Source organism: Pongo abelii, chromosome 5 (assembly GCF_028885655.2).
Source record: "Pongo abelii isolate AG06213 chromosome 5, NHGRI_mPonAbe1-v2.0_pri, whole genome shotgun sequence".
NCBI lineage: Eukaryota > Metazoa > Chordata > Mammalia > Primates > Hominidae > Pongo > Pongo abelii.
Genome location: NC_071990.2, coordinates 16,243,057 through 16,269,235, shown reverse-complemented (window position 1 = coordinate 16,269,235; position 26,179 = coordinate 16,243,057). Strand labels below are relative to the sequence as shown.

Here is a 26,179-nt window from a genome sequence, read left to right as displayed (position 1 = left end):
ATGATTCCTCATGAAGAGCCTGGATCCCCTACAGAAATCAAATGTGACTTTCCGTTTATCAGACTAAAATCAGAGCCAGCCAGACAGTGAAACAGTCACCGTGGAGGGGGGAAGGCGAAAAATGAAATCCAACCAAGAGCGGAGCAACGAATGCCTGCCTCCCAAGAAGCGCGAGATCCCCGCCACCAGCCGGTCCTCCGAGGAGAAGGCCCCTGCCCTGCCCAGCGACAACCACCGGGTGGACGGCACAGCATGGCTCCCGGGCAACCCTGGTGGCCGGGGCCACGCGGGCGGGAGGCATGGGCCGGCAGGGACCTCGGTGGAGCTTGGTTTACAACAGGGAATAGGTTTACACAAAGCATTGTCCACAGGGCTGGACTACTCCCCGCCCAGCGCTCCCAGGTCTGTCCCCGTGGCCACCACGCTGCCCGCCGCGTACGCCACCCCGCAGCCAGGGACCCCGGTGTCCCCCGTGCAGTACGCTCACCTGCCGCACACCTTCCAGTTCATTGGGTCCTCCCAATACAGTGGGGCCTATGCCAGCTTCATCCCATCTCAGCTGATGCCCCCAACAGCCAACCCCGTCACCAGTGCGGTGGCCTCGGCCGCAGGGGCCACCACTCCATCCCAGCGCTCCCAGCTGGAGGCCTATTCCACTCTGCTGGCCAACATGGGCAGTCTGAGCCAGACGCCGGGACACAAGGCTGAGCAGCAGCAGCAGCATCAGCAGCAGCAGCAGCAGCAGCAGCAGCAGCAGCAGCAGCAGCAGCACCTCCTCAGCAGGGCTCCGGGGCTCATCACCCCTGGGTCCCCCCCACCCACCCAGCAGAACCAGTACGTCCACATTTCCAGTTCTCCGCAGAACACCGGCCGTACCGCCTCTCCTCCGGCCATCCCCGTCCACCTCCACCCCCACCAGACGATGATCCCACACACGCTCACCCTGGGGCCCCCCTCCCAGGTCGTCATGCAATACGCCGACTCCGGCAGCCACTTTGTCCCTCGGGAGGCCACCAAGAAAGCCGAGAGCAGCCGGCTGCAGCAGGCCATCCAGGCCAAGGAGGTCCTGAACGGTGAGATGGAGAAGAGCCGGCGGTACGGGGCCCCGTCCTCGGCCGACCTGGGCCTGGGCAAGGCAGGCGGCAAGTCGGTTCCTCACCCGTACGAGTCCAGGCACGTGGTGGTCCACCCGAGCCCCTCAGACTACAGCAGTCGTGATCCTTCGGGGGTCCGGGCCTCTGTGATGGTCCTGCCCAACAGCAACACGCCCGCAGCTGACCTGGAGGTGCAACAGGCCACTCATCGTGAGGCCTCCCCCTCCACCCTCAACGACAAAAGTGGCCTGCATTTAGGGAAGCCTGGCCACCGGTCCTACGCGCTCTCACCCCACACGGTCATTCAGACCACACACAGTGCTTCGGAGCCACTCCCGGTGGGACTGCCAGCCACGGCCTTCTACGCAGGGACTCAACCCCCTGTCATCGGCTACCTGAGCGGCCAGCAGCAAGCAATCACCTACGCCGGCAGCCTGCCCCAGCACCTGGTGATCCCCGGCACACAGCCCCTGCTCATCCCGGTCGGCAGCACTGACATGGAAGCGTCGGGGGCAGCCCCGGCCATAGTCACGTCATCCCCCCAGTTTGCTGCAGTGCCTCACACGTTCGTCACCACCGCCCTTCCCAAGAGCGAGAACTTCAACCCCGAGGCCCTGGTCACCCAGGCCGCCTACCCAGCCATGGTGCAGGCCCAGATCCACCTACCTGTGGTACAGTCCGTGGCCTCCCCGGCGGCGGCTCCCCCTACGCTTCCTCCCTACTTCATGAAAGGCTCCATCATCCAGTTGGCCAACGGGGAGCTAAAGAAGGTGGAAGACTTAAAAACAGAAGATTTCATCCAGAGTGCAGAGATAAGCAACGACCTGAAGATCGACTCCAGCACCGTGGAGAGGATTGAAGACAGCCATAGCCCGGGCGTGGCCGTGATACAGTTCGCCGTGGGGGAGCACCGAGCCCAGGTAACGTTAGCCCGGGTGGCACAGGGATGGGACACCACACCGTGACGCCGTCATCATCTCCTGGCAAGACGAATTGCTTCTATGAGGCAGGATTAAGGGTTCTCAGGTACACCTAGACCTTAGACTCGGCCTTTCCCAATTGCGTTCTCTAGAAAAAATAATCCCCATTTCCCCGTGACCTCTGCTGTGTGTGATGAATTAACCTCCATGCATGGAGAGTGGGGCTAGTTATGGAGTCCTTGAGACAATCCAGAAAAACTCACCACTCTAGTTATTTTTTGAATTCTGTGGTTAAGATGAGGAACCCTGATTAGGAAAGGCTGCTGGACTTCATGTCCTTCTAGTGGTCATTTGGCACTTTTTCTTACCAGGAAAAGACAGAGGATGCCATTGGAGTGAGGGGATTAGATGCTGAAGTAATCACATCCCATTGCAACATCCATGTTTTAAAATATGTCTTATTAGCTGGGTACAGTGGTATATGCCTTTGGTCCCAGCTACTCCAGAGGCTGAGGCAGGAGGATCACTTGAGCCCAGGAGTTCGAGGCTGTAGTGAGCTATGGCTGAACCTGTGACTATCACTGCACTCAAGCCTGGGCAACATAGCAAGGCCTGGTCTCTAACATATATATAATGTCTTCTTATTATTTACGTATGATAAGGCCAACAGATAGATCAGCAGACAACTCTCTTTGACGAGATAATTTGTTCTACTCTCTGATCCCAAGAGAAAAGGGCACTCTACACCAAGAGGTGTAGAAAACCATAAAGTGGGGGGCACCTGGGGAAGCCCCAGGTAGATCAGGAGGTGGAGGGAGTGAGGGGAAATGTGGCAAACAACAGCCTTTATTGTGGTTTCATGGGAGGCTGGGTAAGCGGGTTTAGGATTGGTTAGAGTGGATAATTCCAGTGTGCTCTGGGGTGTAGGGGCTGTCCTTAATTGTCTGGCTGCTGGTGCTGGGGTGATCAATACAGGTGGAAGGGCCGGGCACAGTGGCTCACACCTGTAATCCCAGCACTGTGGGAGGCTGAGGCGGGTGGATCACCAGAGGTCAGGAGTTCGAGACCAGCCTGGCCAACATGGTGAAACCCTGTCTCTACTAAAAATACAAAAATTAGCCGGGCATTGTGGTATGTGCCTGTAATTCCAGCTACTCCAGAGGCTGAGGCAGGAGAATTGCGTGAACCCGGGAGGCGGAGATTGCAGTGAGCCGAGATCAGGCCACTGCACTCCAGCCTTGGACACATAGCAAGACTCCGTCTCAGACAAAAACAAAAACAAACAAAAACAAAAACACAGATGGAAGGCAGCCCTAAGTGTGATGGACCAATGTAGGAGGCTGCTGGGGAGTGGGCTCTGGACTGGTTAGTTTGCATATGAAAGTCAGGCTCCTAGGAATTAGCTCTGGACTGGTTGGTTTGCATATAAAAGTCAGGCCTCTAGGAATTAGCTAATCCTAGGAGAGACTATACCTCTGGGATCCACAAGACCCTAAAATATCAAAGCATCAGAAAATAAAAGCGTGGTTAATACAATCTGAGAAGTCAGGGCTGTCCCAGGTGACCTGCTGGGCTTGGGGTAAAGTCAGCTGTAGCCAAGATGAGTCACTGGAAGTATGGTTAACTCTCTTAATTTCCACAGGCTCCTTCAATCCACCCTTTTCCAGGTTCTTAGATCGATTGATTACATGCATTTATTCCACAGCCCATTTCTTTCACTGCCTAAGTTGCTGGGAGTCCAGCAGGTTCAGCCTGCAGCTGAGAGCTTTCCTGGCTATTGAGCGCACTTTCTACAAGTGTTTCCATCTAGGATTTGAAAACATTCAAGTGGGACAGAGCCTCCTTCCAGCTTGAGTTGAAAATAGTCATGAAATAGCTGCTATTTAGGACATTCAGATAAAATAAAACAAGAAAAAGAAGATAAACTAATTAATGGCTTGAATTGTTTTGGGCATTTTTTTTTTTTTCATGTTTGAGACAGTGTTTCTTGTCTCCTAGGCTGGAATGCAGTGGTGCAATCATAGCTCACTGTGGCCTTGACCTCCTAGGCTCCAGCGATCCTCCCACCCCAACCTCCCTAGTAGCTGGGACCACAGGTGCATACCACCATGCCCAGCTAATTTAAAAATAAAAAAACATTTTAGTAGAGATGGGGTCTTGCTGTGTTGCCCAGGCTGGTCTCAAACTCCTGGGCTCCAAGCAGTCCTTCCACCTCGGCCTCCCAAAGCCCTGAGATTACAGACACGAGTCCCCATGTCTGGCTTTTTTGAGCATTTCTTAAAAGCCCAAGTGAGGAAAGGACCAAATCAGTTTTCCAGAACCACTCGTGAATGACTGGATATGGGGGCTTGCACAAAGCCGGGGCCCTGCATTGCCGAGAGCTTTTAGCCCTGAATGCTTTTCTTTGTATTATAAGATGTCACTGTAGGTTTACAGTCTTTGGAAAGGCTCAAGAAAGATTTCCCCAAAGATCTGATTTAAAAAAAAAAAAAATCAGGATTTTTTTAAATAAATGGCATAATAATACAGCTCACTACCCGTCTGTAGTGGCTGTTTACTTCCTGCGTGAATTAGGGGTGGGTACTAGGAGAAAGAAAATGAGCTACCTTGAGCAAAGTTGACTCTTCACAGACCCCAGGTAAAACATGGAAAATAAACATGAGGAAGAATCATTGCTTTTCATGGTACTTAGAATCCTTAAAACATTTTTGTGAACAGAGGCAGGTGTGAAAAGAGGTTTTGTTTAGAAATGCGACTGGTTCCTTGCCGGCCAGCCTCTCCTTCAGCTTGAGAATAAAGGCAGCCACTTCAGCTGTGGGCCACACTTCCCAGGCCTGGCAGCCTCCACAGAGCCCAGACTCTTCTATTTTTTTTTTGGAGACAGTCTTGCTCTGTTACCCAGGCTGGAGTGCAGAGTGCAGTGGGGTGATCTTGGCTCACTGCAACCTCTGCCTCTTGGTTCAAGTGATTCTTCTGCCTCAGCCTCCCAAATAGCTGAGACTACAGGCACACACCATCACCCCCTGCTAATTTTTGTATTTTTAGTAGAGACAGTGTTTCACCATGTTGGCCAGGCTGGTCTCGAACTCCTGACCTCAGGTGATTCACCTGCCTCAGCCTCCTAAAGTGCTGGGATTGCAGATGTGAGCCACTGCGCCCAGCCCCTTACAGCCCTCTTCTGTTCTTGGGGAGGAAGAATCTAGGTGTGTTTTTCCCTACTCCAAACTTTCAAAATTAATGATTAAATGAAAGAGAAATTGGCTTCCCTGTGAAGTCAGAGCCCTGTTCTCATGTTTTTTCCCATAGTGAGATCACTAAATCTCTCTACTGACAGCCAGGGTGCAGACGAGCAGGTAGAAGTGTTGTCAGGGCCTGTTTGCCGGTCTGTGAGGTTGGCCCCCGCGTGGCTGTGCTGCATGCCAGGAACGGCTTCCGCAAAGAAAGGCAAGTGTGCTGAGACCTGCTGAAAAGGCAGCTAGGGCTTCACGCTGTAGAAACAAAAGTGCAAGGCTTGACGCAACCAATGATTTGTCACTTTACCGAGGAGCCTATCAGAAATCGGCTGACATCATCACAGCTAAAATACTCCACCAGCTGTGTTTGCCACAAGTGACAGGTTCAGAGTCAGCGGAGACTCAGACAGAGAGCATGAGAGGGGGAGATGGGAGGGAGAGAGAGAACTCATATCTGGACTTAATTGAGGTTCCGAAGGCTACATCCTTCTCTCCCTCTGCAGTGCCTTCCTGAGGGATTTTCTCCCCTAGCCTGAAGAATCTTCCCGGTCTTCTCAACTGGTTAGGCACTGCTGACACTGCACCCACAGAGAAATTCAGAAATGTGCAAATTGTTGAGCTTAATAAGCAAAATCACAAATTTGATTGGGGGAGTTGTGGAAGAAGAGATGGTTTTCTCCAAAACAGATGGCATTGTGACTCTAGGCAGAAATCCTGCATGAACAGACTCTTGAGGATGCCTGAACTCATAAGACCGCCCCAACATGACACCCCCAGGGAAAGCAGTGTGATATGGTATGGTGGTGACAGACTGAGGTGTGCGGCTTTGGGTCTCTGGCAGGTCAAGTTATTTCACCTCTCTGAGCTGCAGCTCTCTCCTCTCTAAACCAGGCAAATGAGTTTTGTTTTTCTGTGGGTTTTTGTGTTCGTTTGTTTGCTTGTTTTGAGACAGGGTCTTGCCCTGTCACCCAGGCTGAAGTGCAGTGATGGGATCATTGGCTCACTGCAGCCTCAACCTCACGGACTCAATTGATCCTCCCACCTCAGCCTCCCCAGTAGCTGGGACTATGAGTGTGTGCCACTACACCCAGCTGATTTTCTGTATTTTTTTGTAGAGACAGGGTTTTGCTATCTTGCCCGTGCTGGTCTGGAACTCCTGGGCTCAAGCAATCCACCCACCTCGGTCTCCCAAAGTGCTGGGATTATAGGCGTGAGCCACGGCGCCCGGCCACATATGATTCTTCATAGGAGATAATCTCTTGAGAGGGCTCCGTTTTTTAATGCTTCACTTTCATACTTTCCAGAACAGCACAGCCCTTGTAAAAATTTATTAGTGTCGGTTAACCAAAAACCAAGAAGAGCATTAAGATGAACATGTACTGACCTCATGCTAAGCGGCACACAGACCTCATGGGAACTAAAGCCATGGCATATGAGGGGTGTTTGGGTGTTTCGTTTGGGGATGATTTTTAAGGGGCTGAATTCCTCATTAAGACTGCGGAAAGATGCCCCCAGCATTGTCCCAGCTGACGCTCCAGACGAGGCAACGTAGGAGAAAAATGCTTTTCCGTGTTTGTCACTATCCCTGTGGCATTGCCCTGCCCGGTACAGCATTTCTCCGCTCGAGCAAAGCATCTATGCATCCCCCGGGCCCCCACCTAGGTGCTGTGGGAGGAAAGGGGAATGCCAGGTGTTGTCCATTGTTACTGCGTGCACCAAAGGAAGCCTCCTTCCTCTTCAGTGGAGGGTGATAGCACGTTCCCCACCCTGGAGGAGAGTTGCTGCTTTGCCTTGCCTTGATTCTGGTTGAGAGTCCCAAAGGATGACAGAATCACTTCCCTTGGGCCTCACTGCCAAATATAATCCACTTAATATCCTCCAAGTTTGAGGCCATCAGTCTGTGGTGCATCCCAGATGGGACCCCCCAGGCGATAGCATCAATGTGGGAGCCAATGCGACTCAAAAGAAGGATGGGGCTTCGCACCTCCTCCTTGGGTAGGAAGTAGGTTAGCTGCTTGGAAAATGCAGGAACTGGCACTGAAGAGATCTGAGTCTGAACATATCCCTCACCCGTCAGTAGCACTGGGACTTTGTGCAATGTTAGTTTTCCCTTCCTTGCTTCAACTTAGATGGCTCGGGCCCTGAGAAAGTGATTCACAGCTGAAAAATAAATCAAAGGCCTCGTGTTCTAAAAAGAGTATATGGAAGGAGAGGCAGCTGATGAAAGTCTTAGAAAGAAGGCTGAACTTTTCCAATGAGCACAATAAGCCATTTTTACCCTGCCTGTAATCCTCGGGGTGGAATCCCGCGAGTGGCCGAGGAGAGCACCCTTCCTGCCGTTCCTGTTTCTAAGGCTAAATGATGTCATGCCAGTCTGTGTGAGCATATCAATCTGTATTTCTGAGTATGAACTGGATGTGAGGGATGCATTGGTGCTCCAGCCCTCCAGATCAGTAAGACAACCAATGCAGAAATAAGGGCTCCCAGGCTCCTCTTCCACAAGAGGCTGTTAGCGACGTGCCCGCTGGGACAGCCCTGCCCAGGATGGCCCCAGCTGGGGAGCCTTTGGCTTCCATCTGTCGGCGTTCTATATTATCCCATCCTTCTGTCTCACCCTTCCTAGGTTCAGCTTCTCTGAAGAGTACACAGCATTTGCTCAGTGGAGTTGTAAAATGTATTGGTAAAGTGCTCTGGGCTGACACGTTCCTTTGCTTCTTTCCTAAATGCCAGGCTCTGTGTGTTATTAGGGCCGTCTGTCGCTTCCCAGCGCCTCCCGAGGTAACTGCTTCCCTGACTTGGTGGCTGCTTAATATTCAGTGCCATTTCCTCCTCCCGACTGTCCTGGCATGGATGTGAGTGTGCCTGTGTGTGTGCTTGTACAGCAGTTGTTATCATGATGTGCTTACTGGGTGTCTACTGATGGCTTTCCTTTTCTACTATTTTTCTACTATTTTTTGGTTGACTTCTGTGAGCTGTGAGTCATCGGTGGTAACATTATGCATTGAATGGATTAGCTGGTACCTAAAAATAGCCAAGGCCGTCATGCAGGCGGCACATGAGCCTGTAGAGTCAGTCCCTTTGCAGCCAAGGCAGACCCACTTGCCAACATTGAACATGCCGAGCTTGGTGGCGATGAATCCTAATGTATCAAAAAATAGATAGTTGGTGACTGCCCTGTGTGCAGAGCCCAGCTCTGGATTTGTGCCGCAGTTGTTGGTAATACACACTTCCTGTCTGTTCTGGTGCTGGAAAGGCTCCAACAGAGAAACTATGTCAAACCACATTTTTGTTTGTGGGTCTTTGTACCTCTCCAAAAAAAAAAAGGAAAGAAAAATGCTCTCCTTTAAACTTTATGTGCTATACGCGCCCCCAACTGGGTCATCTTATGTTTTGATTCAGACCGTTGTTTATAGCATTTAAAAAAAAATTAAAGACTATTGTTTAAAGCAGTTTTAGGTGTACAGCAAGTAGAGAGAGGTCCCACACACCTAACAGTTTTCCCTGTTATTAAAAACTTGCATTGGTGTGATAGATTGGTTACAACTGATGAGCCAGTACTGATACCTTATTTTTAACTAAAGTCCATAGTTTATACTACAGTTCACTCTGTGTCGTACATGCTGTTTTTGATGAATTTATGATGTCATGTATCCAGCATTACAGTATTTTACCGAACAGCTGTACCACCCTAAAAATCCCTTATGCATCAACTATTTGTACCCCACACCCCACCTTAAACCCCTGGCACCCACTGATCATTTTACTTTCTCCATAGTTTTGCCTGTTCCAGAATGCCATGCAGTTGGAATCATCCAGTATGTCGGCTTTTCACATTGGCGTCTCTCACTTAGCGATATGCATTTCAGGTTCTTCCATGTCTTCTTGTTGCTCTGATAGCTCATTTCTTTTTAGCACTGAATATTATGTTGTTCTTTAAGGCACATTTTTTTTTTTTTGAGATAGGGTCTTGCTCTGTTGCCCAGGCTGGAGTGCAGTGACACCATAATAGCTCACTGCAGCCTCGACCTCCTAGGCTCAAGCAATCCTCCCACCTCAGCCTCCCTAATAACTGCAACCACAGGCACACACCACCACGCCCAGCTAATTTTTGTATTTTTTTTATAGAGAGCGGGTCTTGCCATGTTGCCCAGGCTGCTCTTGAACTCCTGAGCTCATGTGATCCTCCCACCTCAGGCCCCCAAAGTGCTGGGATTACAGGGATAAGCCACCCTGCCCTGCCTAAGGCACACACTTTAAGACCCCAGAAAAGGAAGGCAAGTGAGCTAGAACCTGTGTGCCTAAGGGCTTCTGTGTCACAGCTGCTGTGGCCACTCGCTGGGCAGTGTCCTTCCTGGCCATCCCTGAGCCTCCCCACAGGGCCTTCCCACAAAGGAGCTCTGTGAGCCACGCTACCACGTGTAAGAAAAACCCAGCTTTTAATTTGGGAGTTGTGTTAGGAGGTGTCCCGGTGCTAGGGTGTGGGTTTACTGAACAACCCTGAATCACTTCCACCAAGGACTGAGTCAGGCTTTGCGTGAACATGATTCAGTGTTTTAAATAGAACACTCACAGAGATTCTTACACTCAGCCAAAGAGTTTTGACTGTTTTTATTAATGATTTTTAAACATTGCAGTAAATGGGTCTCTCTTACCCCCTTCATCCTTGAGACGGGGTTTTCTGATTTTTTTCATGCTGAGAACGTAACCATGCAGACTAGTCTTCCAAGAAAGCAGACTGGCCTTTCTCTACAGGTGAAAAAAGACCGAGAAATTCACTTGCAGACAAAGTTAAGAATGCCCAATTTAATAATTTCACCAAAAAACAAGGCATACTTACTGAAACCTAGCTTATGAGAGATTTCATTGCTCCCAGCAACAGGCGAAATTTGTATGTCTGGGATAGTGTCACGAAAAAATGTTTTGTAAAACAGATGCCCTTCGCAATTTATGAAAACAGGGACTCTTGTGAAGGAAAAGGGAGACATATTTAAACAACAGACGTTTTGTTTTCTTTCTATCTTGTTTTTGGTGATATGTACATATGTGTGTATATAGACATAGCACCAATCTAAGATTGAAATATACAATCAAACAGCTTAAATATGTGTGTATGTGCATAGTGTTTAGATACAGTAGTTATTGACTAAGTGGTGAAAGGAATTTTGTTGAATTTTCATATAGAGGAGCTAAAAGTTTTCTGAAAAGCCAGTCATTAGTCAGATTAGGAAGATGACACTGAAAAAATAATTATGAGCCCAGAAGTGAGTCTGTGTTGTCTCCCTGTCTTGGTTCCTCCATCCAAAATGGGATTTGGAGGTGATGGTTTTAGAGGAGTCGGTTTAGGAGGAAGGGGTAGGCAGATATCTTATAACCACACTGATGAGCAAATGGGCTTGCTGACAGCAGTGGGAGGAGGGAGGGAAAGAGTGGAGGACGGTGGGAGGTGGTCCACCCCCAAAAGCAAGAGGTGCTGGTGACAGGGCATCCAGAGATGAAAGACAGAGGGCCCTCAAGCTGACAAAAGTATAAAGGCCATCCCTGGGCGCGGTGGCTCACACCTGTAATCCCAGCACTTTGGAGGCCGAGGCGGGTGAATCATCTGAGGTCAACAGTTCAAGACCAGCCTGACCAACATGGTGAAAACCCGTCTCTACTAAATACAAAAAATTAGCCTGGTGTGGTGGCAGGCACCTATAATCCCAGCTACTTGGGAGGCTGAGGCAGGAGAATTGCTTGAACCTGGGAGGCAGAGGTTGCCGTGAGCCAAGATTGCACCATTGCACTCTAGCCTTGGTGACAGAGTGAGACTCCATCTCAAAAAGAAAAAGAAAGAAAAGTTATAAAGGCTATCCTACTTATTGCTTAGGGTGTTCGAAACAGGATATATTTACTGGATGAAAAAATGGGCTATATTGAGCTGTCTGGCGTTATGTAACGTGCTTTGGTTATCTGTGGTACTGCTCCCATGAGTTTATTTTCATTGGGATTTCATCAGAAACCATTCTGGAAAATGTGTGGAACCCCAGGAAGATCATAAAATGACTTAATGATTACTAACACAGCTGCAGGAAGGAGAGTGGAGAGAAAATAACTGAAGTATGATTCAATAAAATCATGACGACCTCAGCATCTGACAAGGTGAGGTGGCTATGGTTCCGCTGAGAAAGCTGCCTGTTAGGGGATAAGCCACACCCTGGAGAAAGCACTGCTCCTCTCCCTGGGGGAGGTCATAGCCCACTTTAGTTCTGGCTGGTTTAAAAAAAAAAAAAAAAAAAAAAAGACAGGCAGTCTCTCTATTGCCCCCTGTTGTCCAGTTGTACCATTGCAATGTTTTTCCATGCAGAAGGCAAACAACTATTCTTTCAAATTTTTTTTTTTTTTTTTTTTTTTAAGACGGAGTCTTGCACTGTCGCCCGGGCTGGGGTGCAATGGCGTGATCTTGGCTCACTGCAACCTCCGCCTCCCAGGTTCAAGCAATTCTCCTGCCTCAGCCTCCAGAGTAGTTGGGATTACAGGCACCTGCTCCCACGCCTGGCTAATCTTTTTGTATTTTTAGTAGAGACAGGGTTTCACCATGTTGGCCAGGCTGGTCTCGAACTCCTGACCTCATGATCAGTCCGCCTCCGCCTCCCAAAGTGGTGGGATTACAGGTGTGAGCCACCGCGCCCGGCCTCTTCTTTCAGATTTTAACTGAGCACCTATTACTTGCCAGGAAGTCTTTTAGACTCTGGAGATAGAACACTGAGTCTGGGGAAAGAGGCAAAACAGACAAATATACAAGTAAATAAAAAAGGATGCATAAGAAGATAACCAGTCCCTTTTGACACCGGGGACTGGTTTCACAGAAGATTTTTTGGCAGGATGGGAAGAGGGAGGGGGATGGTTTTGGGATGAAACTGTTCCACCTCGGATCATCAGGCATTAGTTAGATTAGTTAGATTAGATTAGTTAGGTTAGATTAGTTAGATTAGATAAGGAGTGCACAACCTGGATTCCTTGCACGCACAGTTTACAATAGGGTTCATGCTCCTATGAGACTCTAATGCTTGCGACTGATCTGACAGGAGGCAGAGCTCAGTTGGGAATGGTTGCTCACCTCCAGCTGTGCGGCCCAGTACCTAACAGGCCATGGACTGGGGGTTGGGGATCCCTGGTATAAAGAGGAGAAGGGGCCAGGCTAGGTGGCTCATGCTTGTAATCTCAGCACTTTGGGAGGCCGAGGCAAGAGGGCACTTGAGGCCAGGAGTTTTGAAACCAGCCAGGCCAACATAGCAAGGCTCCATCTCTACATAATAATCATCATTATCATCATCAACAAAACATTAGCTGGACATGGTGGTGCATGCATGTGGTCCCGACTACTCAGGCGGCTGAGTCAGGAGGATCTCTTGAGCCCAGGAGGTCAAGGCTGCAGTGAGCCATGATCATGCTACTGCACTCCAGCCTGGGCAACAGAACAAGACACTATCTGAAAATAAAAAAAGAAGCTATGGAAACTAGAGGGTTGTTATTTTAAATAGAGCTGTCAGGGGAGTTCTCTCGGAAAAGGAGAGTGGGTGGCAACAGTACGTGAGGCAAAAAAGATTTCAAATGAATGGAGAGAGTAGCAGGTGCCCAGACAGAAGGCGCAAGAGGGGTTAAAGGACCAGCAAGGAGACCACTGTTGCTACAGTGTAGGGTGTAAGGGGCACATGCAGACCACATCAGGCTTGCGTGTGGTGACTGAGTGAGTGAGATGCAGTTTGGCCAGGACAAAGGTGGTGGAGGTAGTAAAAAAATAGTCTCATTCTAGGTGTATTTGGAAAAGGAACCCATACAGTTTGCTTACAATTGGGATGTTTGTGATGTAAGAGAAAGAGCGGAAGAAAGTGTGATTCCCAGGTCCTTGATTGAACAGCCGGAAGAATGGGATACCATTTATGGAGATGGGGAAGAACATGGGATGGCCACCGGGCAGGGGCACGTCGGGGAGGTCTGGTGTGTTTTAGGTCACTTTAAGTTTGAGTTGCCCATTTGACATCTGAGTGGACATCATCGGATAGCGTGGTCACTGGTGTCCAAATGTACCCTTGTTTTGCGTGTATGTTCTGTCTCCTCATGGGAGGCAAGAAACTAGGTCTTAACCAATAGGTACTCTTCTAAGGTTCCTAGCAATTAGCAGGTGCTCGGTGTATACTTGTTGAAATTTTATTGAAACTGCAAAGCCTGAAATGTATCATTAGGAACACTCAATAATATTTTGAGGCCGGGCACGGTGGCTCACGCCTGTAATCCGAACACTTTAGGAGGCCAAGGCAGGCGGATCACTTGAGGTCAGGAGTTCAAGACCAGCCTGGCCAACATGGTAAAACCCCATCTCTACTAAACATAGAAAAATTAGCCAGGTGTGGTGGCTTATGCCTCCCAGCTACTCGGGAGGCTGAGGCAGGAGAATCACTTGAACCCAGGAGGTGGAGGTTGCAGTTAGCCGAGATAGTGCCACTACATTCCAGCCTGGGCAACAGAGCAAGACTCCATCTCAAATAATAATAATAATAATAATAACAATATTTTGAAGCTCTCAGCATCATAGAGAATACCCATATGGGTTTTAAATTCAAGGAATTCACATACTCATTGTTCCAGTTGAAGATGACATCATCCTACAAAATCACACCGTCTCTGTTTCACATCCAAACCAGTCCCCGCTGGCATTGATAGCATGTTTTGAGATGGAGAAGGCTCCTCTCCAAGGGAATTTCAAGCAACAGATTTGATTATATATATTCTCACTGAAAAACCCCTCTGTGAGATTTCTTCATTAACAGTTAATGATCAGTTAACCTTTAAGAATGTTTATATCCTTATGACAAACCTAATTATAAAATAAAGATAGATTTGCTATGAATGCTTGAGTGTACCTATTTGAGATGTGTGCAACAAGATTTTAACTTTCACCAAAGAAGGGGAAAAAAAAACTTATTTTACTTCTCATACATTCAGACCCCAAGGGGGGAAAAGTACATTGTCTAGATAGTTCACACTAATTAGTAAGGAGAAAACTAGCATTGGGCTGGCAGGCTATCCGATCTGTGCCTACAATGATCAGATTATCTGAATAATCTTCCGCTCCCACCTCTGCTTTCATGGACCCAGCTGATATCTGGTTGTGGCATCTTTTCGCAGGGTGACACAGCTTCTTTGGTAGGAAGCAAAGGCAGAATTTAGGCAAAAAGAAACAAAGAGAAGCCTTTGAAGTGATTAAAGAAGAATCTCCCAAGCCTATCTAGGTTAACATAAATTTCATTAACAGGCCAGGTGGGCGTGGTGACTCACTTCTGTAATCCTAGCATTTTGGGAGGCTGAGGCGGGTGGATCGCCTAAGGTCAGGAGTTCAAGACCAGCCTGGCCAACATGGTGAATGAAACCCCGTGTCTACTAAAAATATAAAAAATTAGCCAGGGGTGGTGGTGGGCACCTGTAATCCCTGCTACTCGGGAGGCTGAGGCAGGAGAATCACTCGAATCCAGGAGGCAGAGATTGCAGTGAGCTGAGATGGTGCCACTGCACTCCAACCTGGGTGACAGAGTGAGACTCTGTCTCAAAAAAAAAAAAAAAAAAAAATTCCATTAACATCATCTTATTTTAGTGCACATCTCAAATATTCTCTCTCTCCATCACTTTTCTCTCGTGAATTTTTCGGCAGGCTGTTCTAGCTATGGTTCACACCACAGCATTTAATTCTAAGGCCTGTCTTTGGAGATTTGGAGTTTGGTTTGGTTTGGTTTGGTTTTTAGAGACAGAGTCTTGCTCTGGCACACAGGCTGGAGTGGTGCAGTAGCCCGAGTGACCCTCCCACCTCTGTAACTGAACTTAGATTTGGCTGCTCACCACTCAAAAGCCAAATACGAGAGATGAGGTTGGTGAGAGGAAAAGCAGGTTTATTGGGAAAGCCAGCGAAATTGAGAAGATGATGAGCTAGCCTTCTAAAGTACCATCTCCAGGCCAGGCACAGTAGCTCACACCTGTAATCCCAGCACTTTGGGAGGTCAAGGCAGATGGATCACCTAAGGTCAGGAGTTTGAGACCAGCCTGACCAACAATGGCGAAACACCATCTCTACTAAAAAATACAAAAATTAGCCAGGTGTGGTGGCACATGCCTGTAGTCCCAGCTACAGGAGGCTGAGACAGGAGAATAGTTTGAACCCAGGAGGCAGAGGTTGCAGTGAGCTGAGATTGTACCACTGCACTCCAGCTTGGTCAACAGAGAGATAATCCATCTCAAGAAATAATAATAATAATTTTGTAAAAATTAAGTAAAATCTCCAATTTTTTAGGCTGGTTGGAGGGTTTTTATGGGAGGGGGATATGTGGGGGGAGACAAAGGGGTTAGTATCGAGGAGATTGAGGACCACAGACATTTGGGCACCAGTGAGGGTTCGAGAAGGTTGAGAACTTCTTTGTCCTTGGTCAGGTCACAATGCCTCTTCAGCTTTTGCATTTTTAGTAGAGGGTTTCACCATGTTGGCCAGACTGGTCTCTAACTCCTGACCTCAGGTGATACGCCCGCCTCGGCCTCCCAAAGTGCTGGGATTACAGGCATGAGCCACCGTGCCCAGCCACTCCTATCAGTCTTTAACAATATATAGTTAGTTGTTTATATACTTCCCCTTTAATCCCAGAGTTAGTTTCTAAAAGTACATGATTGTTGTTTGTGTATATTATCTCAGTGCTATAAAATTATCCTAGCCTACATGCAGGAAAGGGTAAAACCTTTTAAACAAAAATGGAGTTAGTTATGTTCGTTCTTTTGCTATTTCACAGTTGTACCTCAGCCTCCCAGAGTGCTGGGATTACAAGAGTGGTGTCTTTGGAGTTTTGAGATGCGGAAATAATAAAAGGCTTTCAAAATGTCCAACAACATTATGAAGTCTTTAGAGGGAAACGTGTATCTGTATCCTGGCTTTTGCAGTAATCAATTATAGTACCTGTTATAAAGGGCTTGTAGACATTTCTTAATGAGTCTACAGATACTTGGTAATGTGGAAATCCTCAGATAAGTGTATCTATGAGAACACAGTAGATGTTATTTTCAGAAAGTTAAATATTGCCTGCCCTGCGAAGTGTGTATAGTGTGGCTCACACACTAAGGGCCTCTCCATGGGTAGGTGTCCGGCTATCTGCCAGCAAGGAAACGGAGTTATCCGGGAACACGCAGAACCAGAAAAGAGGCTGACATGTTTGGAAATAAGGCTTCTGGTCTTCTGAATGTCACATTACCTCTGCCTGGTGTCGGGCAAGAATAAGCAAACCGCAACTCTGGTAGAGAGTCTTACGAGAGATATTAACACCCGAGAGTTTTATTTTTATGACTTGGATTTGCAGCAAAACAATCTCCACTTGATGTGGGATTGGTTTCCTTCTGTTCAGTTTATGTTGTTAATGGCTCTAAGAGGTTTGCAAGAGGATCTATGGAGCCAATTCCAGATTGGTCCTCCTACTTAGAATACAGTGGGTATCCCCATCTGATACGGTCACTTGTAAGTATATTTGTCTGTGTATATATGCACATATATGTTTGTGTGTGTGTGATGTAAATGTAGTTTTGAAACCAAATAGTGTCACATACTTGTACAGGGTAACTAGAATTGTATGTGTGGCTATAAGGCAGACACTACATCACAACTATCTGTACCATGGAACAAGCCCATGAGCTCATGCCTTTGGATCCTACTTATTTCAGTCAATATTCACCACTGTTGGGGGGTAGCGGGAATGCTTAGTTCATCTCTTTTGGTGGCATTGTAATGTCTTTGCTTACAAGGGTAGAGGTCAGTAGGCACAGAAAAAAGAAAATGGGTTTGGGGGCCAATGACTGGGATAAAATCCTAAACCCATTAGCTAATAGCTATGACATTAGGCAAGTGACTTAATCTCTCTGTGACTATTCGTAAAATTTATAAAATTGGAAGAGCAATACTATTCCATACTAATACTATTGTGAACTTTAAACAAAATACTTTTTGTAAAGTTTGTACCTGAGAGCTTGACAGAGAGTAGGCACTCAAAAACTTTTAGCTCGCTTCACATTATAAAAATAGCCCAGAACAATGAAACTTTCCCCCCAGTAGTACACACAGGTGTATGGGTTCATGCTTACAGGCTGCCATATGAATGTACTCAAGTTGTCTCTTCTAAAAATATGCCTTGTATGGATCCAGTACAGTCTGTCATTCTAGAAATGTATAAGAACTAGATCAATCAGAGTTAACAAAGGAAACAAAGAAGATGAAGTAGAAAAGCCACAATCTGTGGAAATCTACTACTTTTAAAGTTTTTTTGGTACTTCAATTATGCATGTGTGTTTTTATGTGTCTGAATGTGTATAAAATCCAACAGAGGCCTGACACGGTGGCTCACGCCTGTAATCCCAGCACTTTGGGAGGCTGAGACGGGTGGATCATGAGGTCAGGATATCGAGACCATCCTGGCCAACATGGTGAAACCCCGTCTCTATTAAAAATACAAAAATTAGCCGGGCGTGGTGGTGGTGGTGCATGCCTGTAGTCCCAGCTACTTGGGAGTCTGAGGCAGGAGACGCACTGGAACCTGGCAGGCGGAGATTGCAGCGAGCCGAGATTGTGCCACTGCACTCCAGCCTGGGCGACAGAGCAAGACTCCCTCTCACAAAAAGAAAAAAAAAAATCCAACAGAATATTTTAAATATTGTTACACATAGCCAATATTCATTTAGATTCACCACATATCTACCATCTCTTCTTTCCTCCCTGTACAAACTTCAATCTAGATTTGTTTTTTCTCTACCTAAAGAATACCTTTTACTATTTTCTATAATGCAAATCTGTTAGTGGTGAATTCTTTTAATTACTGTTTGTCTGAACATGTCTCTATTTTGCCTTCATTCTGGAAGGATCTTTTTTGCTCCATATAGAATTCTCGATTGGCAATTATTTTTCTTTAGCACTGTAAAGATATTCCATTGTCTCCATTGTCTACTGGCTTCCATTATTTTTGTTGAGATGTAAACTGTGAGTTCAATTGTTGCTTATTTGTACGTAATATGTATTTTGTTCTAGAGGCTTTTTTTTTTTTTAATGGAGTTTCTCTGTTGTCGCCCAGGCTGGAGTGTGATGGAATGATCTTGGCTTACTGCAACCTCCGCCTCCTGGGTTCAAGTGATTCTCCTGCCTCAGCCCCCCGAGTAGCTGGGATTACAGGCTCCTGCCACCATGCCCAGCTAATTTTTGTATTTTTAGTAGAGACGGGGTTTCACCATGTTGGCCAGGCTGGTCTCAAACTCCTGACCTCAGGTGATCCACCCACCTCAGCCTCCCAAAGTGCTGGGATTACAGGCAGGAGACACCACGCCCAGTCTGTTCTAGAGGCTTTTAACGATATTTTTTCCTGTTTAGTTTACAAGATGTCTTTGATTTATAGCAGTTTAATTCTCATCTGCCTCAGTGAGGATTTCTTTCTTTTTTTTTTTTTTTTTCCCTGTTTGGGGCTAGGCCTTCTTTAAACTGTCTTATTATCCTTCTTCAGTTTGGGAAAATTGTTAGCCATTACCTCCTCAAGTATTAACTTCTGCCCTATTACCTCCCTCTCTTCCTCCTCCTAGGATTCAAATTATGTGTCTGTTAGCCCCTCTCGATGTATCCTATCTGTCTCTTACCCTCTCCTCCATATTAACCATCTTTTTGTCTCTATGTTCACTCTGTGGAGTCTCTTCTAAAGGTCTAATTAGAGAATCCAGTTCCTGAATTCTTTCTTAATCCATGTCTATTCAACTGAAAAGCTCATTGCATTCTTGATTTCAATGGTGTATATTTTAATTCTACAATTCTCATAGATCTTTTTAAAATTAATTAATTATTATTATTTTTTTTAGAGACAGGGTCTCACTCTGTTGTCCAGTCTGGAGTGCAGTCTTGTGATCATAGCTCACTGCAGCCTCTAACTCCTGGGCTCAAGATCCTCCTGCCTCGGCCTCCTGAGTAGTTGGGACTACAGGCACGCATCACTACACTAGGCTATTTTTTAAAAAAATTTCTGTAGAAACGGGGTCTCACTTTGTTGCCCAGACTGGTCTGAAACTCCTGGCCTCAAGTGATCCTCCCTGTCTCAGACTCCCAAATTGCTGGGATTACAGGCATGAGCCACCATGCCTGGCTTCATGGATCTTTTAAAAACAGATTCTAGTTTCCTATCAAAATTCTCAAGCCGTCTTTAATCTTCTTAATTATTGTGAGCATAGTCTTTGTAAAGTCTATATGTATGACTCTATATGAGAAGCCCTTGTGCATCTGTTTTTAAGATCTGATATTTTGCTAGTGCTTATGCATGCTATCTGGTCTCCTCATGACAACCACCCCCCTTTTTAAATTGAATGCTTTTATTTGCAAAATTGTGAAAATAATTCAAGACCTTAATCCAGTTTTAGGAACTCAGATAAGTCAAATCTGGGCTTCAGACCTTGAAAGGACTGTTGGCTTGTGGTTCACTGTCACCTCTAAGGGACAGTGCTTTGGGGTCACAACTCAAAAGAATGGGGTTCACCAGAGAGCACCCTCCCTTGGTGTATCCTGAACTCCATTACCTGTTCCCTATGCTCCTAACACTATCAAAAGCCCACTTGGTTTCCCAACTGCTCCACTTTGGAATGTTCAAGTGTCTTCAGGAGAAAACAGGCCCCCAACACCAGCTTCACCTCTCTGGGCCATCATCTTTTCCTGCTCCAACCCAGGAACTTTGTATGTGTGTGTGTGTGTGTGCGTGTGTGTGTGTGTGTGACGGAGTTTCACTCTGTCGCCCAGGCTGGAGTGAAGTGGCATGATCTTGGGTCACTGCAGCCTCTGCCTTCCGGGTTCAAGCGATTCTCTTGCCTCAGCCTCCTGAGTAGCTGGGATTATAGGCGCCTGCCACCACACCTGGCTACTTTTTGTATTTTTAGGAGAGACAGGGTTTCACCATGCTGGCCAGGCTGGTCTCAGAGTAAAGTGGCACAATCTTGGCTCACTGCAACCTCCGTCCCCTGGATTCAAGCGATTCTCCTCCCTCAGCCTCCTGAGTAGCTGGGATTATAGGGGCCCACCACCACACCTGGCTAAGTTTTGTATTTTTAGTAGAGATGGGGTTTCGCCATGGTAGCCAGGCTGGTCTCAAACTCCTGACCTCAGGTGATCCACACACCTTGGCCTCCCAAAGTGCTGGGATTACAGGCATGAGCCACCACACCTGGCCTTTTTACTATCTTATTTGCTGTCCAGTACTATAAGAAAAAAAGTTTAAACATTTTGTCCAGAGTTTTTAAATTTATTTCTTTGCTTATATTTTTGTTCAGAGTTTTTAGTTGTCCTCAGAAGGAGGGTTGGTCCAAATTACCTAGTCTACTACATCTAGAAAGGACATTGAAAATTGACTTTTTTTTTTTTGAGACGGAGTCTCACTCTGTGGCCCAGGCTGATCGCGCAGTGGCACCATCTTGGCCCGCTGCAACATCTGCCTCCTGGGTTCAAGCGATTCTCGTGTCTCAGCCTCCCAAGTAGCTGGGATTACAGGTGCCCCCCACCACGCATGGCTAATTTTTTTTTTATTTTTAGTGGAGACGGGGTTTCGCCATGTTGGCCAGGCTGGTCTTGAACTCCTGACCTCAAATGGTCCACCCACCTTGGCCTCCCAAAGTGCTGGGATTACAGGCATAAGCCGCTGTGCGCAGCCACCAAGCATCCTTTTAGGGGCTGGGGACTCAGTGATAAACACATTGTGCCTGCTTCTTAGAACTCACAGTCTCACACTGATCCGTGTTTCGTCCTGTCCTGTGTGATAATAGCAGTTGTCCATTGAGCTCATAAAATCTAAGACCGCGCTGGGCTTCTGAGCCACCCGCAGAGCCTAGCTCGGTGCTGAAAGCTAAGTGGGTGCTTTGTCATTGCTGGGGTTCGATTGACTGGTTCTAACAGAGACCAGCTATAGAGCTAACACTTGATGGAATATTTTGAATATTGATGACATTTTCACTGGCTTCTGCCTATGGTAAGTACAGGTACAACCCAAAGCAAAGAGCCTCATTTATAGTGTGTGGCTGGGGGAGAGGGAGGTTTGCAAACTGAGTCATTTTTTCCCCATTCAGCCTGTGTGTGTCTGTGTGAGTTCATACCTGTGTGTGCACATAAAATCAAACAAGAATAAAATGTTTTCATTTGTTCCCTTCCTTCTTCCTCTCTCTGTCTCTCCCTGTTTCCACAGGTCAGCGTTGAAGTTTTGGTAGAGTATCCTTTTTTTGTGTTTGGACAGGGCTGGTCATCCTGCTGTCCGGAGAGAACCAGCCAGCTCTTTGATTTGCCGTGTTCCAAACTCTCAGTTGGAGATGTCTGCATCTCGCTTACACTCAAGAACCTGAAGAACGGCTCTGTTAAAAAGGGCCAGCCCGTGGATCCCGCCAGCGTCCTGCTGAAGCACTCAAAGGCCGACGGCCTGGCGGGCAGCAGACACAGGTATGCCGAGCAGGAAAACGGAATCAACCAGGGGAGTGCCCAGATGCTCTCTGAGAATGGCGAACTGAAGTTTCCAGAGAAAATGGGATTGCCTGCAGCGCCCTTCCTCACCAAAATAGAACCCAGCAAGCCCGCGGCAACGAGGAAGAGGAGGTGGTCGGCGCCAGAGAGCCGCAAACTGGAGAAGTCAGAAGACGAACCACCTTTGACTCTTCCTAAGCCTTCTCTAATTCCTCAGGAGGTTAAGATTTGCATTGAAGGCCGGTCTAATGTAGGCAAGTAGACGCAGCGTGGGGGAAAGGAAACGTGGCTCTCCCTTATCATTTGTATCCAGATTACTGTACTGTAGGCTAAAATAACACAGTATTTACATGTTATCCTCTTAATTTTAGGTTTCTGTTCTAACCTTGTCATTAGAGTTACAGCAGGTGTGTCGCAGGAGACTGGTGCATATGCTTTTTCCACGAGTGTCTGTCAGTGAGCGGGAGGATGGAAGGGCACAGCAGGAGCAGTCAGGGCTCCAGGCATCCCCGGGGAAGAAAGGAACGGGGCTTCACGGTGCCTGCCTTCTCTAGCGGCACAGAAGCAGTGGGGGGCGCAGACTCCTGCTAGTGTCAGGAGAAAAGTCCCGTGGGAAGGGTCCTGCAGAGGTGCAGGGGTGCACGCATGTGGGGGTGCACAGGCGCTGTGGCGGCGAGTGAGGGTCTCTTTTTCTCTGCCTCCCTCTGCCTCACTCTCTTGCTATTGACATGGGCCGGGGGGTTTCAGAGCAGTGTCCTCCTGGGGTTCCCACGTGCAAAATCAACATCAGGAACCCAGCTTCAGGGCATCGCGGAGACGCGTCAGATGGCAGATTTGGAAAGTTAACCATTTAAAAGAACATTTTTCTCTCCAACATATTTTACAATAAAAGCAACTTTTAATTGTATAGATATATATTTCCCCCTATGGGGCCTGACTGCACTGATGTATTTTTTTTTAAAGAGCAACTGCCACATGCGGGATTTCATTTCTGCTTTTTACTAGTGCAGTGATGTCACCAGGGTGTTGTGGTGTACAGGGAAGCCCCTGCTGTCATGGCCCCACATGGGGTAAGGGGGGTTGGGAGTGGGGGAGAGGGAGAGAGCGAACACCCACGCTGGTTTCTGTGCAGTGTTAGGAAAACCAATCAGGTTATTGCATTGACTTCACTCCCAAGAGGTAGATGCAAACTGCCCTTCAGTGAGAGCAACAGAAGCTCTTCATGTTGAGTTTGCAAAATCTTTTTGTCTTTGAACTCTAGTACTGTTTATAGTTCATGACTATGGACAACTCGGGTGCCACTTTTTTTTTCAGATTCCAGTGTGACATGAGGAATTAGATTTTGAAGATGAGCATATATTACTATCTTTAAGCATTTAAAAATACTGTTCACACTTTATTACCAAGCATCTTGGTCTCTCATTCAACAAGTACTGTATCTCACTTTAAACTCTTTGGGAAAAAAAAAAAAAAACCTAAGTTGCTTTCTTTTTTTCAACACTGTAACTACATTTCAGCTCTGCAGAATTGCTGAAGAGCAAGATATTGAAAGTTTCAATGTGGTTTAAAGGGATGAATGTGAATTATGAACTAGTATGTGACAATAAATGACCACCAAGTACTACCTGACGGGAGGCACTTTTCACTTTGATGTCTGAGAATCAGTTCAAGGCATATGCAGAGTTGGCAGAGAAACTGAGAGAAAAGGGATGGAGAAGAGAATACTCATTTTTGTCCAGTGTTTTTCTTTTTAAGATGAACTTTTAAAGAACCTTGCGATTTGCACATATTGAGTTTATAATTTGTGTGATATTCCTGCAGTTTTTATCCAATAACATTGTGGGAAAGGTTTGGGGGACTGAACGAGCATAAATAAATGTAGCAAAATTTCTTTCTAACCTGCCTAAACTCTAGGCCATTTTATAAGGTTATGTTCCTTTGAAAATTCATTTTGGTCTTTTTACCACATCTGTCACAAAAAGCCAGGTCTTAGCAGGCTCTTAGAAACTCTGAGAATTTTCTTCAGATTCATTGAGAGAGTTTTCCATAAAGACATTTATATATGTGAGCAAGATTTTTTTTAAACAATTACTTTATTATTGTTGTTATTAATGTTATTTTCAGAATGGCTTTTTTTTTTCTATTCAAAATCAAATCGAGATTTAATGTTTGGTACAAACCCAGAAAGGGTATTTCATAGTTTTTAAACCTTTCATTCCCAGAGATCTGAAATATCATTTGTGGGTTTTGAATGCATCTTTAAAGTGCTTTAAAAAAAAGTTTTATAAGTAGGGAGAAATTTTTAAATATTCTTACTTGGATGGCTGCAACTAACCTGAACAAATACCTGATTTTTCTTTTACCCCATTGAAAATAGTACTTCCTTCATTTCACAAATTAAAAAAAAAAAATCTGATATCAACCCACATTTTGGCTGTCTAGTATTCATTTACATTTAGGGCTCACCAGGACTAATGATTTTTATAAACCGTTTTCTGGGGTGTACCAAAAACCTTTGAATAGGTTTAGAATAGCTAGAATAGTTCCTTGACTTTCCTCGAATTTCATTACCCTCTCAGCATGCTTGCAGAGAGCTGGGTGGGCTCATTCTTGCAGTCATACTGCTTATTTAGTGCTGTATTTTTTAAACGTTTCTGTTCAGAGAACTTGCTTAATCTTCCATATATTCTGCTCAGGGCACTTGCAATTATTAGGTTTTGTTTTTCTTTTTGTTTTTTAACCTTTGATGGTAAGAGGAATACGGGCTGCCACAGAGACTTTGTTCTCATTAGTATCACTATTTACAACTCACGTGGACTCAGAAAAACACACCACCTTTTGGCTTACTTCGAGTATTGAACTGACTGGATCCACTAAACCAACACTAAGATGGGAAAACACACATGGTTTGGAGCAATAGGAACATCATCATAATTTTTGTGGTTCTATTTCAGGTATAGGAATTATAAAATAATTGGTTCTTTCTAAACACTTGTCCCATTTCATTCTCTTGCTTTTTTAGCATGTGCAATACTTTCTGTGCCAATAGAGTCTGACCAGTGTGCTATATAGTTAAAGCTCATTCCCTTTTGGCTTTTTCCTTGTTTGGTTGATCTTCCCCATTCTGGCCAGAGCAGGGCTGGAGGGAAGGAGCCAGGAGGGAGAGAGCCTCCCACCTTTCCCCTGCTGCGGATGCTGAGTGCTGGGGCGGGGAGCCTTCAGGAGCCCCGTGCGTCTGCCGCCACGTTGCAGAAAGAGCCAGCCAAGGAGACCTGGGGGAGGAGCCGCAGTGTCCCCTGTCACCACACGGAATAGTGAATGTGGAGTGTGGAGAGGAAGGAGGCAGATTCATTTCTAAGACGCACTCTGGAGCCATGTAGCCTGGAGTCAACCCATTTTCCACGGTCTTTTCTGCAAGTGGGCAGGCCCCTCCTCGGGGTCTGTGTCCTTGAGACTTGGAGCCCTGCCTCTGAGCCTGGACGGGAAGTGTGGCCTGTTGTGTGTGTGCGTTCTGAGCGTGTTGGCCAGTGGCTGTGGAGGGGACCACCTGCCACCCACGGTCACCACTCCCTTGTGGCAGCTTTCTCTTCAAATAGGAAGAACGCACAGAAGGCAGGAGCCTCCTGTTTGCAGACGTTGGCGGGCCCCGAGGCTCCCAGAGCAGCCTCTGTCACCGCTTCTGTGTAGCAAAAATTAACGATGACAGGGGTAGAAATTCTTCGGTGCCGTTCAGCTTACAAGGATCAGCCATGTGCCTCTGTACTATGTCCACTTTGCAATATTTACCGACAGCTGTCTTTTGTTCTTTCTTTCCTGTTTTCCATTTTTAAACTAATAACAGCAGGCCTTTTGCGTTTACAATGGAACACAATCACCAAGAAATTAGTCAGGGCGAAAAGAAAAAAAATAATAATATTATTAATAAGAAACCAACAAACAAGAACCTCTCTTTCTAGGGATTTCTAAATATATAAAATGACTGTTCCTTAGAATGTTTAACTTAAGAATTATTTCAGTTTGTCTGGGCCACACTGGGGCAGAGGGGGAGGGAGGGATACAGAGATGGATGCCACTTACCTCAGATCTTTTAAAGTGGAAATCCAAATTGAATTTTCATTTGGACTTTCAGGATAATTTTGTATGTTGGTCAACTTTTCGTTTTCCCTAACTCACCCAGTTTAGTTTGGGATGATTTGATTTCTGTTGTTGTTGATCCCATTTCTAACTTGGAATTGTGAGCCTCTATGTTTTCTGTTAGGTGAGTGTGTTGGGTTTTTTCCCCCCACCAGGAAGTGGCAGCATCCCTCCTTCTCCCCTAAAGGGACTCTGCGGAACCTTTCACACCTCTTTCTCAGGGACGGGGCTGGTGTGTGTGTGGTACACTGATGTGTCCAGAAGCAGCACTTTGACTGCTCT

At 46.5% G+C, this 26,179-nt stretch overlaps 2 protein-coding genes across 2 annotated transcripts; both read left to right on the top strand.

Annotated features, from left to right (window-relative positions):
• Positions 1–293, top strand: LOC100939990 (uncharacterized). The gene has a single exon (XM_054557242.2). The coding sequence runs from the start codon at positions 1–3 to the stop codon at positions 88–90; it is 90 nt and encodes a 29-aa protein (XP_054413217.1). The 3' UTR covers positions 91–293.
• ATXN1 (ataxin 1) lies at positions 122–23,392 on the top strand. Its single transcript, XM_054557235.2, has 2 exons — positions 122–2,014; positions 21,495–23,392. The coding sequence occupies exons 1-2, from the start codon at positions 122–124 to the stop codon at positions 22,023–22,025; spliced, it is 2,424 nt and encodes an 807-aa protein (XP_054413210.1). The 3' UTR covers positions 22,026–23,392.
• The last annotated feature ends 2,787 nt before the right edge of the window (positions 23,393–26,179 follow it).